Source organism: Tachyglossus aculeatus, chromosome 12 (genome assembly GCF_015852505.1).
Source record: "Tachyglossus aculeatus isolate mTacAcu1 chromosome 12, mTacAcu1.pri, whole genome shotgun sequence".
Classification (NCBI taxonomy): domain Eukaryota; kingdom Metazoa; phylum Chordata; class Mammalia; order Monotremata; family Tachyglossidae; genus Tachyglossus; species Tachyglossus aculeatus.
The window spans coordinates 26,046,166-26,068,589 of NC_052077.1; the positions used below are offsets into that span (position 1 = coordinate 26,046,166).

Consider the following 22,424-nt stretch of genomic DNA (forward strand, 5'->3'; position numbering starts at 1 on the left):
TTAATTCTGAAGTTGATTTGTGCAATGTTTTACTGACTTAGTGAAATAGTTTGTACGGGTGATAATTAATTGACTTACCAAAAAGATCCACTTTCCATTAATGAATAATATACAGTAAAGAGAATGAACAACTAATAGTATATTGTCACCAAGTTATTCAAAAGCCATTAAGTAATTTCCACTGAGAGAAGTCTAGATAGGATGGGAATGTCTACACTGAAATAAATAAATCAAATTATAATTGTAGTTCTAATTGAAATTAACACAAAAAAAATAGAAAAAATGATCTCCTACTGGAGGTAAGCTATCAGAAGTCCCTTTGAAGTACTCATAAAAGCTATTTTCCAGAATTTGTAAGTGCTTATTTATTTTTCGAATCATATTATAAATATTAAAATCCTTTGTTATTTTTGAGGCATTCCTGAGTGAATAATCTCACACGTAGATTTTTTTTTATTTTAAAAATAGAACACATTTTAAGATGTTTCACTCTTCTCAGCTTCATATCTTGGTTCCTACAGTTAGATTCAAGTGAAGTACAAGGACAGCTGCAGGATTCAGTATTCCCTAGTGTTTCCTAATGGTTAGAGCATGAACCTGGGAGTTAGAAGGTCATAGGTTCTAATCCCAGCTCCTCCACTTGTGTGCTGTGTAACCTTGGACAAGTCACTTCACTTCTCTGTAAAATGGGGATTGAGACTGTGAGCCCCATGTAGGACAGGGACAATGCCCAGCCCCGCTTGCTTGTATCAGCCCCAGCACTTAGAACATTGCCTGGCACATAGTAAGAGCTTAACAATTACCATGATTATTATTCATTTTTAAGTATAACAATAGCATTTGTTATGTGTTTATTGCGTGCTTGATACTGTACTAAGTGCTGGGGTAGATACAGAATAATCAGATTGGACACAGTCTCTGTCCCACCCATACTGGGCTCATTATCTAAGTAGGAAAAAGAACCGGTATTAAATCCCCATTTTACAGTTGAGGAAACTGAGGCACAAAGAAGGTAAGTGAATTGCCTAGCAGGAATGAGGAACAGCTGGGATTTGAAGCCAGGTTCTCAGATTCCCAGTCCCATGAGAGAAGCAGCGTGGCTCAGTGGAAAGAGCCCGGGCTTTGGAGTCAGAGGTCATGGGTTTAAATCCTGGCTCCACCACTTGTCAGCTGTGTGACTTTAGGCAAGTCACTTCTCTGGGCCTCAGTTCGCTCATCTGTAAAATGGGGATTAAGACTGTGAGCCCCTTGTGGGACAACCTGATCACCTTGTATCCTCCCAGTGCTTAGAACAGTGCTTTGCACATGGTGAGTGCTTAATGAATACCATTATTATTATTATTATTATCCTCCTTCCATTAGATCACACTCCTCTTCAACCTCTTAGTTACCTCCCTTGTAGATCTGGCACTAGGAAGGTGCACTGATATATGTTTGTACATATTTTTTACTCTATTTTATTTGTACATATCTATTCTATTTATTTTATTTTGTTAGTATGTTTGGTTTTGTTCTCTGTCTCCCCCTTTTAGACTGTGAGCCCACTGTTGGGTAGGGACTGTCTCTATATGTTGCCAATTTGTACTTCCCAAGCGCTTAGTACAGTGCTCTGCACATAGTAAGCGCTCAATACGATTGATGATGATGATGATGATCTCTCCAGGCCCCCAGCGGGCTACTAATCGCATTGCAGACATAATTTATTCGTGGGAATTAAACACAATACTGCAGTACAACCCCACACAATACGCTAAATGACTGGATTTTAGCTCCCTAGCCTAAAAGTATTACTGCACTTCTCTAAGTGCCAAATTTAGGTAGGTCTTGAAGTAAAAGAGGCCACTGAGTTTAGAGTGTGGGGAGACTGGAACTTTGTAGGTGGTAGAAATCTCTAGATATACTCCAAGTATTTTCACAGAAATCCAGAACCAAAAAGAAGCCTCTTTTATAATGCTTTTCATTGAGACCGGATTCAGGGCACATTATATAGCAAAATGCATGGATCGTTCCTGTATTTAATATTTTCCTACCTAAATGGATGAATTTGCATAACTGGGCTCAAAGCCAGTAATGCCATTTTCTCCACATTACCAGTTTTCCCCCTTATTAAAATGTTCTGCTTTTGATCTGTTGACAAATGATATAAGAGGACTCCTTTATATGAGTGGGGGGAAAATAGAGATGAGAAGATTTTATGGATCTTTGGCTGGAACTTAGAGAAATGAACATCATATGGAAAAAAACAAAGTGGGATAGGTGCTACTACACCCCTTCATATGTTCATTTGCAAAATTTAAAGGGGAACAAATTAAGCTGCCTTATTCATTTGGCCAGTTTTATGCTGAACACTAGTGAAGGGGACTGGCAACTAGTATTCCCTTTTTGATATATTAAGGTTTCCACCCTGTTAATAGCAGAGAGAAAGAATTTTTAAGGATTCAGGGGATACCCTCATAAATTAGGCCAAGCTCACAGTTTCATTTTCAGGTGGAAAATTTAGGCTGTGAAAAAATGTGAAATGAACATCAAGTTAACTTAATTCACAGCATGGACTTAATACATCTGAAAGCATCAGGTTCAGACATTGGCTTCCCAGTTTGGGATAGATATGAAGAACCTGGAGAGGACAGCATATGTATGAAAGCAGCCAGAGTCCAGACCTGCTGTCAGACAACTATATTCATTCATTCATTCGTATTTATTGAGCTCTTTACTGTGTGTATTAGAGTATTGTTCTAAGAAGCACTTGGGAGAGTACAATACAATAAACAGTCATATTCCCTGCCCACAATTATAGAAATATCGGTAAGTTGGAAAGGGATTGTTGGCTATATTTGTGGATGAGAGATGCATAGTGGATTACTAGAGAGAGAATTAGGGATGATATCTATTAGAATGGATATTAAAGATACTAACATCAAACTTCTCTACTCACCAATTCTTAAATTCCTTTATCTGACTTACAACCTCCTCACGGGCTCTCTTTCCATACACCCGCCCTGCAAATCTGTCCTTTTTCCCCACATAGACTGCTGTTCTTTTGCTCTCCAGTATTCTACCAGCCATCCTACCCAATTTGGTCTCCATACCCAAACTACCTTGGCCTGACTCACAAATAGACACATTTAGACTGTGAGCCCACTGTTGGGTAGGGACTGTCTCTATATGTTGCCAATTTGTACTTCCCAAGCGCTTAGTACAGTGCTCTGCACATAGTAAGCGCTCAATAAATATGATTGATGATGATTCATCAACACCACCCTCTCCACTGAACTCCCTTGCTCCCCTGCCCCTCTGCTGGTCTTCTACTGCTGGCATAGTGGCTAGAGCAGGGGCCTTGGAGTTGGAAGGTCATGAGTTCTAATCCTGCCTCCTCCACTCGTCTGCTGTGTGACCTTGGGCAAGTCATGTCACTTCTCTGGGCCTCAGTTACCTCATCTGTACAACGGGGATTGAGACTGTGAGCCCCACATGGGACAGGGACTGTGTCCAACCTGATTTGCTTGTATCTACCCCGGTGCTTAGTACAGTGCTTGGCACATAGGTTACATCCTTCTCTTAGCCTGGAACTCTTCCCCCGCTACATATATGCCACACCGTCACCCTCTCCACCTTCACAGCATTATTAAGGTCATATCTTCCCCAAGAGGCCTTCCCTGAATAAGCCCTCTTTTCCTCAGCTTTCCCTTCTGTGTCGTCTATGCATTTGAGTCTGTGACCTTTGGATATATGAAATTTGCCCCCTCCCCAACCCCACATATGTACATATATTCAAATTATATATTATAAATTATTTATTCATCTTAATATCTCTCTTCCTATAAACTACTCTCCCCCTCTAGACTAATTCTATCATACTGTACTCTCCCAAGTACTTAGTACAGTGTACTTAGTAAGCACTCAATACCATCAATTTATTGATTATACATACTTTAATATCCGTATATATTATGTTGCATGTAGATAATAATGGATATCATTATATGATTATTATATATCATTGCCTTCATACTCAATGAGGAAATCATTGTTAGTGAAATTAATCTGTGTGTGTGTGTGTGTGTGCACGCGCATGCATGAACATGTGCACATGGCTGAAATGGACAACATGGTTGTATTTGTTAGGTTTGATGCTGGTTTGTAACCTTGGTTGTTTACACACAATTATTTACCCACAGATGTTAAATGGTTATGTCAAAAACATAAAATGTTGGATTGCCCAAAAAATTTCATTCATTTCTGTATCTTGAATAAATGTTCTTTATGTGTTGAAAGTTTGAGAATATTAAATAATTTGTCATTTGATGTTATCATACAACTTTTATGAAGTCAAAAGAAATTAGTGTCGACACTGATAATTTGTTTTGATGTGAATAACCTACTATGTATTGGTTTGTGATTTATTTTTCCAATGCCAGACGTGTAATTACTGTCTTTTTATTAACTTTTAGGACTATAGAGTTAACATCTTCCTGAGACAGAAGTGGAATGATCCCAGACTTAAACTGCCTAATGATTTTAGAGGCTCAGATGCCTTGACGGTAGATCCCACAATGTTCAAATGTCTATGGAAGCCTGATCTCTTCTTTGCAAATGAAAAAAATGCAAATTTCCATGATGTCACTCAGGAAAATATCCTTCTCTTTATTTTTCGGGATGGAGATGTCTTAGTAAGCATGAGGTACAGTTGGCATTGTTGAGATTTTAAAAATTGTTGGCGTTTTAAAAATTAACGATCATTTTGAACACTAATTTGAAGCATTTCTAAGTATTGTGTTTATTCTTTCAGATTATCTATTACTCTCTCATGCCCTCTGGACTTGACCTTATTTCCTATGGACACACAACGTTGTAAGATGCAACTGGAGAGCTGTATGTAACTAAAAATATGCATGCATATAGGTACTCTATAGGCATGCCTATAAATCAATGGTGTAATTCAGTCAAATAGTTGTTAAATTAGTATTTAACAGTTAGTATTTAATTAGTTAAATTAGTGTTTGTATTGCACATCTATTAACAGAAAGTTCATCATCATCCTCATGACATAGTAGAACCGTAGAATTTCTTGCTTTCAAGGAACTTAAAATTACTCATAATGGAAAAGATGCTTAGTGGCAAAACTCATGGGGAAAAAAATCCAACTTCCAGAAACTACATATATTCATCCATAAAGCGGGACAGAATTATTAACAGTTCATTATAAGGTTATTAGAAGGAAAGGTTATGGTGCTACATAAGTACATCGGTAATCAATCAATCAATCGTATTTATTGAGCGCTTACTATGTGCAGAGCACTGTACTAAGCGCTTGGGAAGTACAAATTGGCATCACATAGAGACAGTCCCTACCCGATAGTGGGCTCACAGTCTAAAAGGGGGAGACAGAGAACAGAACCAAACATACCAACAAAATAAAATAAGTAGGATAGAAATGTACAAGTAAAATAAATAAATAAATAAATAAACAGAGTAATAAATATGTACAACCATATATACATATATACAGGTGCTGTGGGGAGGGGAAGGCGGTAAGGCGGGGGGATGGAGAGGGGGGACGAGGGGGGAGAGGAAAGAAGGGGCTCAATCTGGGAAGGCCTCCTGGAGGAGGTGAGCTCTCAGCAGGGCCTTGAAGGGAGGAAGAGAGCTAGCTTGGCGGATGGGCAGAGGGAGGGCATTCCAGGCCCGGGGGATGATGTGGGCCGGGGGTCGATGGCGGGACAGGCGAGAGCGAGGTACAGTGAGGAGATTAGTGGTGGAGGAGCGGAGGGTGCGGGCTGGGCAGTAGAAGGAGAGAAGGGAGGTGAGGTAGGAGGGGGCGAGGTGATGGAGAGCCTTGAAGCCCAGGGTGAGGAGTCTCTGCCTGATGCGCAGATTGATCGGTAGCCATTGGAGGTTTTTGAGGAGGGGAGTGATATGTCCAGAGCGTTTCTGGACAAAGATAATCCGGGCAGCAGCATGAAGTATGGATTGAAGTGGAGAGAGACACGAGGATGGGAGATCAGAGAGAAGGCTAGTGCAGTAGTCCAGACGGGATAGGATGAGAGCTTGAATTAGCAGGGTAGCGGTTTGGATGGAGAGGAAAGGGCGGATCTTGGCAATGTTGCGGAGCTGAGACCGGCAGGTTTTGGTGACGGCTTGGATGTGAGGGGTGAATGAGAGAGCGGAGTCGAGGATGACACCAAGGTTGCGGGCTTGTGAGACGGGAAGGATGGTAGTGCCGTCAACAGAGATGGGAAAGTCAGGGAGAGGACAAGGTTTGGGAGGGAAGACAAGGAGCTCAGTCTTCGACATGTTGAGCTTTAGGTGGCGGGCGGACATCCAGATGGAGATGTCCTGAAGGCAGGAGGAGATGCGAGCCTGGAGGGAGGGGGAGAGAGCAGGGGCAGAGATGTAGATCTGGGTGTCATCAGCGTAGAGGTGATAGTTGAAGCCGTGGGAGCGAATGAGGTCACCAAGGGAGTGAGTGTAGATTGAGAACAGAAGGGGACCAAGCACTGAACCTTGGGGAACTCCCACAGTAAGAGGATGGGAGGGGGAGGAGGAGCCTGCAAAAGAGACTGAGAAAGAACGACCGGAGAGATAAGAGGAGAACCAGGAGAGGACGGAGTCTGTGAAGCCAAGGTCAGATAACGTGTTGAGGAGAAGGGGGTGGTCCACAGTGTCAAAGGCAGCTGAGAGGTCGAGGAGGATTAGGACAGAGTATGAGCCGTTGGATTTGGCAAGCAGGAGGTAATGTTAGGGGATGGATTTCATGGATATCAATCATCTACCCATTGCCCTAAATCAATCAGCTACCCATCTACCTATTATTGCCACTGTCAGGGACAGAATACTGGGTACACTGACTATTTGTCAGAGCCAGAATGGGATTTCTACATCTGTATAGTAAACTGTTGTGCTACTCCTTTTTAGCTCTCAAAAAGTTCAAATGTTTTCTCAAAGTTCCAAGAAGACATAAAGGGTACATGGTTGGTTCCTTATTTACCAGAGCCAAAGGCTCATCTTCTCTCAGTAAGTGATGAGGGAGTGATGGTGCTAGTTTCAGAACTCCCCTCTCCCTCTCACCCAACCACCGGTGACCTCTGATATATCACATGGTGCGTATTCTGTGAAGCATTCAATAGTATGTCTTCTGCTTATTTGGCATGGTTTTCTATTCACTTACTAATAGGAATCTAGTCATTTATTGTTAAATCTTGCTTTCTGTTTTCACACAAGATGAGGGGGAGACAGACATCAATTAATATAAATAAATAAATAACGGATGTGTATGTAAATGCTGTGGGTTGAGGGGTGGGTGTAAAATAATAATGATGGTATTTGTTAAGCGCTTACTACGTGCAAAGCACTGTTCTAAGCGCTGGGGGGATACAAGGTGATCAGGTTGTCCCACGTGGGGCTCACAGTCTTAATCCCCATTTTAGAGATGAGATAACTGAAGCGCAGAGAAGTGAAGTGTCTTGCCCAAAGTCACACAGCTGACAAGTGGCGGAGCCAGGATTAGAACCCATGACCTCCGACTCCCAAGCCTGAGCTCTTTCTACTGAGCCACGCTGCATCTTGCAAAAGGGTGCAAATCCAAGTGCAACGGGGAAGCAGAAGGGAGAGGAAGAAGAGGAAATAAAGGCTTAGTCAGTGAAGGCCCCTTGGAAGAGATATGCCTTCACTAAAGTGGGGAGAGATAGAGAAGGAGGTTCATTTTAGGCCAGAGACAGGATGGGGGAAAGAGGGGTGGCGAGGTACATGAGATTGAGGCAGTGAACAGGCTGGCAGTAGAGGAGTGAAGTACTTGAGGAGTGAGGAAACATGGACTGAACATGTCTGTAGAAAAATAATCCAGATAGGAAAGTGAAGTATGGACTGGAGTGGGGAAAGACAGGAGGCAAAGACGTCAGCTTGGAGATTGATATAGTACTCAAGGCAGGATAGAGATAAGTGCTTGGATTAATGTGGTAGCACTTGGATAGAGAAGAATGGGTGGATTTTAGCAATGTTATGAAGATTGAACCAATAGGTTTAGTGATAGATTGAATATGTGCATTGAATGAGAGAGTTGAGTCGAGCATAATGCCAAGTTTCTGGGCTTGTGGGACATCAAGGATGGTGGTGCTGTCTACAGTGAATATCAAATGCCTAAACTGATCAAAGGGAGAGGGAGTAGGGGAGGCAAGGACTTGGTCTAGGAAGATCTCATGGAAGAGATGTGATTTTAATAAGACCTTTAAGGTGGAGAGATTGCTAGTCTGTCATATGTGAAGGAGATGGGAATTCCAGGCCAGAGGGAGGGCATGGACAGCTCTCTATCAGATCTAGGGATTGAAGAGCCAAACACTGACAAACACTATCTCTGTTGAGGGTTAGGAAAAGGAAATAACACTGTATTTGCTACTGTCTAGTAAAGCACTTACCCTGGAGCATTCAGGAGTAAATTGAAGAATCACTACCACTCAATTCCCAGATGTTCTATCCCTACCAAGCCCTTTACCCTTAATAAGAATTAATAATTGTAGTATTTGTTAGGCACTTACTTTGTGCCAAGCACTGTACTATGCCCTGGGACAAATACAAGATAACCAAATCCCACATGGGGCTCATAGTCTAAATTGGAGAGAGAACAGGTGTTGAATCCCACTTTGCAGATGAGGGAACTAAGGCACAGAGAAGTTAAGTGATTTGCCCAAGGTTACATAGCAGAAACGTGGCAGAGCTGGGATTAGAACCCACATCCTTAGATTTCCAGGCCCGTGGTCTAATTCTCTTAGACACATACCAGTAGTGGGAGAAGGGGGCAGAGAGGAAGAGTGGGGAACAATATTTCTTTACTCTTAGAACCGAGGAGAAATAGAATCCTGTATAGGTAAACTATCCTGGGAGATTTAGAATCATTTTAGTGTTGTGCAAAGAAGCATCTTGGAATCATCAATCAGGAAAACTTATTTCCTTGGTCTGCCTTGTGCGGCAATGCAGTTGTGCTTCAGGTAATGTATTTTCTTGATGTTTGAATGGACAAGATTAATGTGAAATACAGATAACAATGAATTGAATATAGGAAATAGGTAGGAGGAACTTGGTGACCTTAGTTTTATGTGCAGGGAAAGGAGCAAATTGCTCATTCCAAGAAGATACATTAACTCTTTCTGGTCACTAGGGTACTATTTAATGGGCTGGAAGGGTACTTTATTAAGTGGTTTTTATTGGTCTGAGAAATGTAATGCCTTTCTCCAGTGTGAACAATTTACTTCTAATAGACTTGCTATCAAGGGTGTCTCAGTGTAAAGGGAAAATTGGAATGAAAATAAGTCATCTATTTATTGGCAACAGAGGTATGGCAGTTAGTGCAGAGATGCTGTAAAACATCCTTCAGAATCTCTTTTTAATTTATAAGGTCAGGATAAGCTGTTTATAATTTTGCTTAGCAGTCTGGCTAGACCCTACACAATAAAGAAAACTGACGATGGTAGTTGATTTTCTCTTCTGGGTTTCATCCATCTGGGGAAAATATTTTCTTTACAAGTGCTAGATGATCTTATAAAATTTCATCCATTTGTTTTTCATTATTTGTGGCAAAAATCTATTTGCATTATGTGAGGGCTACATTTCTTAAATTATGATCCTCTACCAACACCTTCCTAGACAAAACAATTCTGTTCTGTGCAGTAACCTTGCCGTTGGTTCCGCCACATAGAACACTGTTTCAGGAACTGGGATTTTAGCCTTGGTTCTGCTTAATAGTTGGCATAGGTGGGCATAGCCTGGACATGCACTTTAGAATGTGCTGCATTCCTGCCTACCCACTCTCTTGTTGCATGTTGTGCAATGTTGTGAATGTTGTGCAAGGCATGTTGTGAAGAGATAGTAGTGGCAGGAATGAGAGAGTATGAGTGACCCTGGCAGAGCTAGCCACTAGCACAATAATCAGTTCTTCTGTGCAGAGTCTTGGTTCTGAAGTCTCAGGGCCATGGTTTATCCCATCATTCTTGGTGGGAGAGTGCATCACATGATTTCTGTTCAGTGTGATTTTTTCAGACTTTATAATTAATCGATTAACTTTGATAAAATGGGGGCTGGTCAGAGAATCTGTCTCCTAAGTTTTCATGACCAGTTTTTAATGTCATATCATGTGAGGCATGAGCACTTGAACTATTTTGCAGAGTTATAGGCTGCCCACCTACTCTGAGTTCTATGATAGGGTGCCCTTTCACTATGCAATTTGGTTAGACTGTTGTTAAACATTTTGGGAATGTTTACCCAGAAATGGGAGCCGATATGGCCCTATATGGTCTGTTAAGAAATTGTTTGTTGTGAGCATGAGCACAGTGTTGGACATGTGGGATACCAGAGTGCAAGTATTCCTTAATGTTGGGTTTTGCCAAAACACAGTCCCTACATTATAGGGAAACTGGGTGTACCAAAATAGCTTCCTTGCCATACTCATTTATTCTCTTCCCACAATATTTAGGTATGATGAATCCCCATTCACCCCCATATCACAAAATCTAGCAGAATGCCCAGTATAATCCTGAACTATGCACACAATGGGCACGGTAATTACCAATGACTAATCTAATTATGTAAATCACAGAAAGACCTTTGTTTAGTCAAATTCTGAAAATCTTCTCTACTGGTTTGAGTAAGTTAATGAGGGACGTGCCTGGAAAAAGCAAACTGAAATGACCACTGACGAGTGCCTGGGCTGGATCTCATGGATAATAATAATAATAACAATAATAGTATTTGTTAAGTGCTTACTATGTGCCAAGCACTGTTCTAAGTGCTGGGGGAAATACAAGGTCATCAGGTTGTCCCACGTGGGACTCAGTCTTCATCCCCATTTTACAGATGAGGTGACTGAGGCACAGGGAAGTTAAGTGACTTGGCCAAAGTCACACAGCTAAGTGGCAGAGCTGGGATTAGAACCCACGACCTCTGACTCCCAAGCCCATGCTCTTTCCACTAAGCCACGCTTTGTGTAATCAATCATTCAGTGGCATTTATTGAGCACTTCTGGTGTTCATTCAGTAGTATTTATTGAGCACTTACTGTGTGCAAAGCACTGTACTATTCATTCATTCACATTTATTGAGCGCTTACTGTGTGCAGAACACTGTACTAAGCGCTTGGGAAGTACAAGTTGGCACCATATAGAGACGGTCCCTACCAAACATTGGGCTCACAGTCTAGAAGGGGGAGACAGACAACAAAATAAGACATATTAACAAAATAAAATAGAATAAATATGTACAAATAAAATAGAGTAATAGATCTGTACAAACATCTGTACATATATACAGGTGCTGAGGGGAGGGAGGTAAGGTGGGGGGGGATGGGGAGGGGGGAGAGAAAGGAGGGGGCTCAGTCATTCATTCATTCAATCGCATTTATTCAGCACTTACTGTGTGCAGATCTCTGCACTAAGCGCTTGGGAAGTACAAGTTGGCAACACATAGAGACAGTCCCTACCCAACAACGGGCTCACAGTCTAGAAGGGGGGACAGACAACAAAACGTATCAACAAAATAAAATAAAGAATATGTATAAATAGAGTAATAAGTATGTAGAGTTTTACGTATTTACTATTCATTTATTCAATAGAGTAATATATACAGGTGCTGTGGGGAGGGGAAGGAGGTAAGGCGGGGGGATGGGGAGGAGGGGGAGAAGAAGGACGGGGCTCAGTGTGAGAAGGCCTCCTGGAGGAGGTGAGCTCTCAATAGGGCTTTGAGGGGAGGAGAGCCCAATACCGCAGCCATGGCAGGGGCATCCACCACCATTTTGAGTTCTGGGTTTTTTGTTTTTTTCCAGTACCTGTTCAATGTTTCCTGTGTGTCAGGCTGTACACTAAACACAAGGATACAAGCTTCTTGGACTGTGTCCAACCTGATTATCTAGTGGCTCCCCCTGAGCTTAGAACAGTGCTTGACATGTACTATTATTAGTAGACCATGTCCCACATGGGACTCCTAATCTTAAATCCCCCTTTTACAGATGAGGTAACTAAGCGCTTAGTACAGTGCTCTGCACACAGTAAGTGCTCAACAAATACGATGGAATGAATGAATGAACCACAGAGAGGTGAATCACTTTACCCATGGTCACACAGCAGACAAGTGGCCAGTTTGGGATTAGAATACAGGCCTTTCAAACTCCCAAACCCACGCTCCACCCACCAAGCCATGCTGCTTCTCATGTATAAAGAGGACAGTGTCCCCACCCTCTTTTTAGAAAATCAGCATGGCTTTAGTAGAAATAGCCCGGGCCTAGGGGTCAGAGGGTGTGGGTTCCAACCCCAGCTCTGCCACTTATCAGCCGTGTGACCCTGGGCAAGTCACTTCTCTGTGCCTCAGTGACCTCACCTGTAAAATGGGGGTGGAGACTGTGTGGTCCACGTGGGACCACTTGATTACCTTGTCTCTCCCCAGCGCTTAGAATGATGCTTAACCCATAGTAAGCACTTCACAAATACTATTATTATTATTACAGAGAGTGAGGCAGACAGACCAACGTTCAGACACACAGAGGTGTAGACAAACTGACAGACAGACAGTGATCATGCATCACCTGACACTCAGCCCACATGCCCCCTTCGTCCATCATCAAGGCGTCCTCTGTCCCAGCCCTTCGGGCCTTTAGACCCAAGGCCCAGCAGTCACCCCCAAACCAGGCCAGACTTTCCCCAAGACCTAGGCTATCTATTCCCCACACCTTCCCCCAACCAACCCGCATGTGCCCCCCAAACCCCAACCAACAAGGGCAGTTCTAAGCCCCTCCCTCCAGCCCCAAACCCACAGATATCATCAGAAACCCCCAGGACAATCACCCCCCACAACACACACACTCCCTCCCCAGTTTCCCAAACCCTCCCCCACCCTGGGCACTGTACAACACATCATTGGCAATATCACAGTCCATTCCCTTGCCCCCCCAACATGTGTTTTTAAGTCGTTTCACAAACCCTGAATCAGTCCCAACCCACCCACCCCTAATAGCCCTCCCCAACCTTTATTATCTTGATCAATGCAATAGTAATCAGCAATCCCCACACTTTCAATCCCACACCCACCCTAAAAAAAGGGCCAGGGGGACGTAGCTGAAACAGCCAGGACACTTCCCCGCCCTTACCTGGACCCACAGCAGACCATGCTTTCTCTCCTCCCCTCTTGTAAACTGAGGCAGGCCTGAATCAGGAACCTTATATAGGGTGGGGAAAAGCCCAGCAGCCTTTGGGGCCATAAAGGGCCAGTGCCTCCACACCTCATTTAGAAGCACCTGGGTTGATTAGGGCTGGGGCCGAGGCTGCCCTTCAACACTGAAAACACCTGAGCTCAAGTCCCTTCTTCAACTCCAGGCTAGTGGAGAGCTCTGACCCGGGCAGCTGTTTGTGGAGATGGGATTCAGCAATCAGTTAATCAATCAACTAATTATTCAAACATATTTACTGAGCTCCTACTGTGTGCAGAGCGCTGTACGAAGCGCTTGGGAAAGTAGGATGTAACAGGGTTGGTAGATACCTTCCCTGGGCAGCCTGGCTGAGTGGAAAGGCTTTGGAGTCAGATTATTCAAACATATTTACTGAGCTCTTACTGTGTGCAGAGTGCTGTGGTAAGCGCTTGGGAAAGTAGGATGTAACAGGGTTGGTAGTGAGTGGAAAGGCTTTGGAGTCAGATTATTCAAACATATTTACTGAGCTCTTACTGCGTGCAGAGCGCTGTACTAAGCGCTTGGGAAAGTAGGATGTAACAGGGTTGGTAGTGAGTGGAAAGGCTTTGGAAAGGCTTTGGAGTCAGATTATTCAAACATATTTACTGAGCTCTTACTGCGTGCAAAGCGCTGTACTAAGTGCTTGGGAAAGTAGGATGTAACAGGGTTGGTAGATACCTTCCCTGGGCAGCCTGGCTGAGTGGAAAGGCTTTAGAGTCAGAGGATTCAAACCCCAGCTAATAATAATGGCATTTGTTAAGCGCTCACCATGTGCCAAGCACTGCTCCAAGCGCTGGGGGGGACACATGGTGATCAAGCTGTCCCACGTGGGGCTCACAGTCTCAATCCCCATTCCACAGATGAGGCAACTGAGGCCCAGGGAAGTCAAGTGACCTGCCCAAGGTCTCACAGCAGACATGTGGCAGAGCAGGGATTCAAACCCATAACCTGTGACTCCAAAGCCCATGCACTTGCCACTGAGCCATGGTGCTTCTCTATTATTATTAAACCTTGGCTCTGCCAAGTCATTCATTCAATCGTATTTATTGAGCGCCCACTGTGTGCAGAGCACCGTACTAAGCGCCTGGGAAGTACAAGTTGGCAATTGTCAGCTGTGTGAATTTGGGCGAGTCACTCCACCTCTCCGTGCCTCAGTCCCCTCATCTGTCAAATGGGGACCAAGACTGTGAACCCCCCGTGGGACAACCCCATCACCCTGTAACCTCCCCAGCGCACAGAACAGTGCCTTTTGAATAGATTTCTTGCTCACAATGAGCTTACAGTCTAGAGGGGGAGACAGGCAGTAATATAAATAAATTACATATATACAAATAAATGAATTACAGATGGCAGGACACTTTAGTAAGTACTTTGGATAGTATAGTACAGGAGAGTAGTAGAGTTTAAAGGCTAGAGTAGGAGCTTGCTTTGTGGGATGTGTAGGTATTGAACTTCAGTAAATATGGAAGTCCTTGAAACTTCTGTGTCATTGTAGCCTGAAGATTGACTTCATCACTGGCAGAAGGGGCCATAACAGGATAATCTTTGCTCATCTACATCTAATCTGAGCTACTTACCAAGGGCAATTTTCCAGTTGCCTCTATCCAGCAGTTAAATGGCTCTCTCTGCAGGTGTGAGTTGAATGAAAATTCCTGAATCAGGTCAGATTATTCAGATTCAAGTATTATTAATTCATTTTTTACAAATTGATTTCTTATATTTACCCACATTGAATATCTTTATGCAGCTAGAGAGGCCAACGATCTTCTATTTCACTAGCTTCAGAAGTACTTTCAAGATATCCTGAGACTTTTCAAATGCTTTCATTAGATTTAATTTCACATATTAACACTCAGTAGAGATCAGCATCTACTGCAGCAAAAACTGGCTTTTTTATTGTACTTAAATATATCTAATGTCCCTAAAGGTTAATTAAAATATAAAATTTGTAATGAGAGCAATTCAGTAATTATAAAAGGGTCATAGATTTGTGGGGGATCTTACTTTTCAAATTAGCAGTTTTTTTGAACATGTATTATTTGTCTCTAATCATCAATCGTATTTATTGAGCGCTTACTATGTGCAGAGCACTGTTCTAAGTGCTTGGGAAGTACAAATTGGCAACATATAGAGACAGTCCCTACCCAACAGTGGGCTCACAGTCTAATGATGAGCAACAAAAGAAATATTTAAAAGACATAGCCCCTACACCGATTATTGGGCATTCTTAGCATTGAAATAAATAATATTTCTCAACGTTATTCCTCTGGGACACCTGTTCTTAAATATGTTGTCTTGGCTTTCACCATACATGTGCAGTATTTATTCCATGTTTAAATGAACAACCACTTGAGAATGATGAAAGTAACAGTGTCAGTAGTGTGGGTAAGGGCCCCCGAACTAGCCATTGCTTCTCTCATAATACCCATCTGGACAAGTTCAGATGGGCCATGCATAGACACTTCTTTGTTTTCCAATGTGATATCCCAGTATATCTCCTACTTTCCCTTTTCATCATCTTTTGACAAGAATTTGCTGCCCTATTCCAAAATTGCTTCTAGTCATGAAAGCACCCAGGTTATCATGGCTATCATTCCCTAATTTAGCACCTCACTCATTTGTTTCAGTCATTTTGTGTTCTGTCACACTGGCAATGATTTTCTATTGCTCTAGGATTAATGTCTTTCTTCTGCAAGAAACCCAACTGTGACAAAAAGTCATTTATTTGTGACTCGTTTACTCTGTTATCCTTATGCATAAAACATTTGTTAGATTTGTTCTGTTGGGTTCAGGGTATACATATATATGACTTACTGCCCTTATCTGACATAGAACAGAAAACTCTCAACTCTGTGTTGCCTTTATTTTGTGAGGTGCCAACACTCTCTTCACCATCATAATTATTACCAATCATTCTCACCATTGGTAATATGATAATCTCACTCCTTCACACTTTCCTAGTCATAGTAACTCCATTGTTGTCATCACCCAGCTATCCCACCAAACATTAATGCAATGAAATGGAATTTCTGAATTAGTCTGTGATAAAGATTCAGCGGGAGAATCTAGAAAAGATTTAAATTTTCCCGAGTGGTTTGAATGCTTTGCAAATTTAAATGTAAGGTCTTTGGATATTTGAGTGTAATATATTTTTTCCTCAAGTGAAACAGGCAGTTCTCTCATCTCTTTAATAGTAACAATAACAATAATAATAATAATGGTATTTGTTAATCACTTACTATGTGCCAAGCACTATTCTAAGCACTGCCAGTCGATACAGGATAATCAGGTTGGACACAGTCCCTGTCCCACACAGGACTCACACTCTTAATCCTCAATTTACAGATAGGCAACTGGGGCACAGAAAAGTTATGTGACTTGCCCAAGATCACACAGCAGTAAAATGGTGGCTCTGGCATTAGAACCCACATCCTCTGACTCCCAAATCCATGCTCTTGCCACTAGGCAATTAATGAATAAGAAATCATAAATAGGAAGGTTTAAATTTCAGAACTGTTGTAACTTAGAGTAAATCATCTCCTAGTTCTCCATTATAAGCAATGTCTGTAACATTTTTTTTTAAATCCCTTGTATTATCAGTAACATGACACTGAATTTCTTTATTTTTGGTTGATCGCTCTCAGTTGTGATTGTTAAAATGTTATTGTAGTTCTGAACTAGCCCATATTTCTTACTAAGGTACTAGTGTTAAATTGGTCAATAAAACTAGATTAATCAATAATGATTTTATCTCAGAAAATTAATTTGCATGTAAAAATTAGAGAAGAGAATGGCGTATATTGCATGCATACTTTTCTCTCTTCTTTCTGTTGTTAAAACTAACTTTTTGATTCTTTTTGTTTTGTTCATAAAGTTGGCTATACAACTGATGATTTACGATTTATCTGGCAGTCAGGAGATCCTGTCCAGTTAGAGAAAATTGCTTTGCCTCAGTTTGATATTAAAAAGGAAGATATTGAATATGGTAACTGTACCAAGTACTATAAAGGCACTGGTAAGTAGCATAATATTGTAGTGTTAAAAAAATGAACCCACAAACTACATTCTTTAATGATGTAGTTAAATATTAGAATTATTAGTGTAATTGGGTGGGGTGGAAGAAACTAAGACTTAAGTTGGCAGAAGTTCTCAAATCTGTCCTCCTGAAAGTGGGCAGTGATCTCAGGTACTTAACGATCTGGAAAGGTTTTTTGTGACATTGTATTTGTAACAGTCACATTCATTTTTTGAATTTTTCTTATGTAGCGACAATGCCACCGACAGACTATTAGAGGGTTTTAATTTTGTTTTTGTACAGTCCATTCGTTTTCATGCCTGCAGTAGAAAAATGTTTCACCCGAAAGGACCTCACTTGGTAGCAAACATTACTGGAAATGGCTGTGGTAAAGAAATGTTGTCCAGCACAAGCATTTATTTACTCTTTAGCAGCTCTTGCTTATGGGCTGATCCACCCTGATGCTTGAACCATTGTGGAGCTACAGGACGTGGTGAGAGGAAAGAAGGATTAGAGAACCATAATCTATAATCAGTAAATACTCCTTTTTTCATAGCTCCAAGCCCATGTCACAGGGTAACTGAACCTGGTCAACTGAACAAATTGACCTCATTACATTACATTCATTACATTAAATTAAACTTTTGCAGAAATGGAAACACAGTAGTCATTTGTGAATACTCTTGTAATAGGATTACTTTGTTATTGAACTGCCAGTGGCTATAAGTCATTGAGGATCTTCTTATGTTATTTTATGGACCTAAAATAAATGAACTGTCTCTCTCAAATAAGTTTGGGATATGCTTAATTATTGGTTATTGCTTTAATCTTTCATAATTAACTTGGCTTTATAATTATCATATAGAAGAAATGATAAAAAAAGCACTTCGAGGACTTGAAAGATTTTCAAGACCCTGGTATAATATTAGATATTGGAAGCTTACATATCAATCAATTAATCAATCAAAAGTACTTATTGAGGTATTTTATCTATCGCTGCTTCCTAGCCTAGCATTTCAGTCCTTATTTCTCTCCTTCCCTACATGATTTTCCCTCTTTGACAATTTTCCCTATTTTATTTTTCTCCTTCTGATCATACTCCTTCTAGTCCTCCTTCCAGATGAATAAAAGATCCATCATATATTGATACACAGAGACAGTTTTGAAAACAGGTTTCCAAATAATGAACATCGTTCTACAAATGTATGACATCTATTTCAATATCAGTTGGCTAGTTGTACTCCAGATTTCATTCTGTAAGAAAACTTCAAGTCAAAAATAATTTCTTCTGATCTCGTATTTTTAACACTGAATCTATATTACTTTATTTAGTACAGGAATAACTTTTCAGTCAAAGATGTCATCGTGGTCATCATCATCATTATCATCATCACAATCATCATCATCATAATCATCATCAAAAATGATTCATTAAGCACTCTATGCACAAAGTGTCATTTTGGGTGCTCTACAAAGTAAGTTAAAAGTATAGTCCCTGGCACCTATATATCGTTAAGCCAAGAACTTTTGCCTAAGGGTGTTTCTTGGGGTTATACTGATCTTGTATACTGATTTTCTTTCTGTGAAACTCAGTTTATGTAATTTATTCATTATAACACTTTCATTTATAGCGCTCATTTGCTAAATGAATAATAATAATAATAATTTTGGTATTTGTTAAGCGCTTACTATGTGCCAAGCGCTGTTCTAAGCGCTTGGTAGATACAAGGTAATCAGGTTGTCCCACATGGGGCTCACAGTCTTAATCCCCATTTTCCGGATGAGGTAACTAAGGCCCATAGAAGTGAAGTGACTTGCCCAAAGTCACACAGCTGATAAGTGGCGGAGCCAGTATTAGAACCCACAACCTCTGACTCCCAAGCCCAGGCTCTTTCCACTATGAAGAGTAGCGTTTGAGTGCCTGCTGTGAGTATAGGGCACCACATTAAGCCTTTGGGAGAGGAAAATAAAAGTGAAACAAAGTTCCTGCCCTCAAAATGTCTACAATTTAAATTTATGAAGCCGTAGCATACCTCACTACTCTGTAGTCTGGTTATATTGAATTCTACACAGAATTCAATTTTCAAAATTGGAGCTCTTTCTGTTTTTTGCTTTCTAGTTCTAGTGTTTATTCATTTTCCGTCATGCACAAACAGAAAAACAGTTTAAGAGATAGGATTTCTGCTTTCTCCTTTTGAAGGTTTCCAGGTATTTTTAGTAAGGGAGATGTACAGAAACAAAATTGCAGGAACCCTCATCTCACGGTATTTATAAGTCAAAGTTGAGGTGTGACAAGATGTTCTTTCTGTTTTTTTAATATTATCAATCCTGCCTCAGTCACTGTGTAGCTAAAGTTCTTAGGTATCTGATCAGAAAGGAAAAGTCCAGAAAATGTATAACTAAGAATTGTAATAAAAATTTGGCTAGTATGCATAATTAATGCTATAATTAACATTTGCTCGTGTTGCTACTTTTGTCATCTCTGATAACTCTTCTGGTTGTGAAGCTATCTAAAGCTTTTTATAAAGTCACGATATAGGAGGCAGAATTCTTTAATTGCCAGGGAGTCTAGTCTTGTCAGTGTCTTCCTCACCTAAATTATAACTCAGGCACTTGCTTATATTTGTCTCACTAATAAAAACAAACTAATCCACTCAAAAGTAGGACACATTTGGTATGTGTCTTCCAGAAGACACCTTTAAATAAAAGCCCTTCACTTTTTCTCTTTGCCTATTACACTGTTCCATTGATTTTTTAAATAAAAAGTCTATTTTTTACTTTCTGGCTATGTTCAATACTTTGCAAACACATAGTCCTCCTGTACAATTGCACAGACTGGGTTCCTGAGGTTGGGTTTCTCTTCTTGTGACTCTATTCACGCACCTTTCTATGGTATACAACACAACAGTTTTTTTTCTTTTTTTAGTCCTATTTTTCTTTTGATTTACTACTCTTTATTTCACTATTTTAAGTCGTCTGTCCTGAGGAGAACCCACTGGTAATGAAAAGATCCAGTCTGTTGCAGATTCTCTGAAGAAAGACATGTAACTTTTGACATTGATGTATTGAAGCAGCATGTGGTGTCTGCTTTTCAGTGTCACAATGAAGTCCTGAAAGGTCAGGTTGAAAGAGGCTGGCTGTCCTCGACTTCTCTGTCTCCCAGTTAGATTGCATCAACCTGTGTTACATAAAGCTTAAAATATCATAAGGAAAATATTCACCGACCCATTTGGATCGTTCAGATAAGTAATGATCTACAATTAACAGGTCAATCTTCTCAGGAGAGTACTTTTGTAATATTGTAAGTGCTCATTAAATGTTATTAATAATAGTCATGGTGATAATAATGTCTCAAAGTATGATCTGGAAGAAATTCAGGACAATATATGTTTCTTTCCAAAGGCTATTACACATGTGTAGAAGTAATCTTCACTTTAAGAAGACAGGTTGGATTTTACATGATGGGTGTATATGCTCCTACTCTGCTCATTGTTGTACTGTCGTGGCTCTCATTTTGGATCAACCCAGATGCAAGTGCAGCCAGAGTGCCCCTGGGTAATGTATCGCATGTTTCCGCTTTATTGTCATCATCATCATCAATCGTATTTATTGAGCGCTTACTGTATGCATAGCACTGTACTAAGCGCTTGGGAAGTACAAATTGGCAACATAATGGTCATGTTCTGGTGCACATATCTTTCAGTGTACCAAAAGCACAAAATTGAATGTAAGTCATGTCATTTCTTTCCAATTTATCTGCGATTGAAAGTTGAACTAGATTGTTAGGAGTATTCAGGGGTGGAAGAAAAGTAAAGTTCTTACTGGAACATACCTGATGTCACACATTATGCAGAGCATACAGAGTAATGTGTCATCACTGGCTCTGATGGATTTACATTGGGGAAAAAATGAAATGAATGTGGGGGCATTGAGCGCTGAGTCTGGGCACCACAGCCTTTCAGTGGTGGGAACACTGGTGCGCATGCATGCCCCCTTTGACTCACTCCTCTATGCCAGCTTCCAATGGAGGAGACAGAACTGCACTTTTAGTCCCTTTCAACCTGGTCAGCCTCCAGATGACCAAGGCTTGATCAGGGCCCGAGTGTCAGCCTGGATCTCAGGGCTGCTCCCTCTTCTTCCTCCTACTCATCTCATTCCCCGCCTCCTCAGAAAGCTCTGCCACACCCCCTCCCTGGAATTGGGACTACCCCCTCAGCAGAGGTGGGAGGGAGGAGGAAAGGAAGGAGGAGAGAAGACAGTATGAAAAGCCATTGTTGACTCCACCTCAGTCAGAGCCTGATTTGGGGTGGTATGGTTCGGGAGACAATGGGTTTGGTACCTGAGCAGCTGGGTGGGTGATCAGACTGTGGCTGAGAGGCCAGATTGGCAGTGGAAGGATGGAGAGCAGGTGTGTATGCACTGCACCAATGTTAATTGCACCCTTAAACAACCTTACCTCCCGCCAGAGTCCAGTCCATAACCACCAGCAATGCCCACTCTCCCCAAGCTCCCCGCCATCCCACCAGTTGGCCTGCTAAGGAAGCAGGCAGTGCCTCTGCTAGCCAACTGGCCATCTGGCATGTCACAGCCTGGGCCAGCGCCTCAATGGGGCCAAGTGCACTCTTTCTGAAGGAAAAAATAAAAAAAGCATCCACTTTGATTCAGACCAGAGCACCCACACTGTAACAACAGTTATAATAGCTATCTCAGGGTGGGTAGATTTTCATAATCTGTAAATTGTACTGAACCTTGAAATATTTCCGTTCTTATCCGGAACTCTGAAATTTCAGAATTTTGTAAAGGTCAGTGAACCAAAGGCCAGTTGACCAAATAGTTAAAATGAAGGTGTATTGCCTTTTAGTACAAAGTGGACATTGATTTTTTCTCTCATCCAAGCTTTTCCATTATTTTCCTACCTTTTTAAAGCATTTTTTTGCTTCACTTGAATTCCTTTTAAAGATCTCCATTAACACTTTAATGATGCATCTTGATACTAGAACACAAAAGCAAATAAAACCTTGTTCAAACGAACACATAATTTTTAAAACTATTATAAATGGTTATTTAAATTCAAACCATGAACTTCAGTCCATTTTACAGGGAGGAGAAAGATGCTGGGAAAAACACCAACAGGATATTCCTTGACAAACAACATAAAATAGCTTACAATGGAACCGAAACTTGAGCCTGCTGCCTCAATTAAATTTGA

At 41.2% G+C, this 22,424-nt stretch overlaps 1 protein-coding gene across 2 annotated transcripts in view; it reads left to right on the forward strand.

Moving 5' to 3' along the window:
• The window catches only part of GLRB (glycine receptor beta), a 70,619-nt gene that overhangs the window by 42,583 nt on the left and 5,612 nt on the right, over positions 1-22,424 (forward strand). For both annotated transcript variants that reach the window (XM_038755231.1, XM_038755232.1), the window contains 4 exons: positions 4,452-4,681; positions 4,790-4,872; positions 17,075-17,215; positions 20,618-20,770. In XM_038755231.1, coding sequence (XP_038611159.1) covers positions 4,452-4,681; positions 4,790-4,872; positions 17,075-17,215; positions 20,618-20,770 — 607 coding nt within the window. The remainder of the gene's footprint in view (positions 1-4,451; positions 4,682-4,789; positions 4,873-17,074; positions 17,216-20,617; positions 20,771-22,424) is intronic.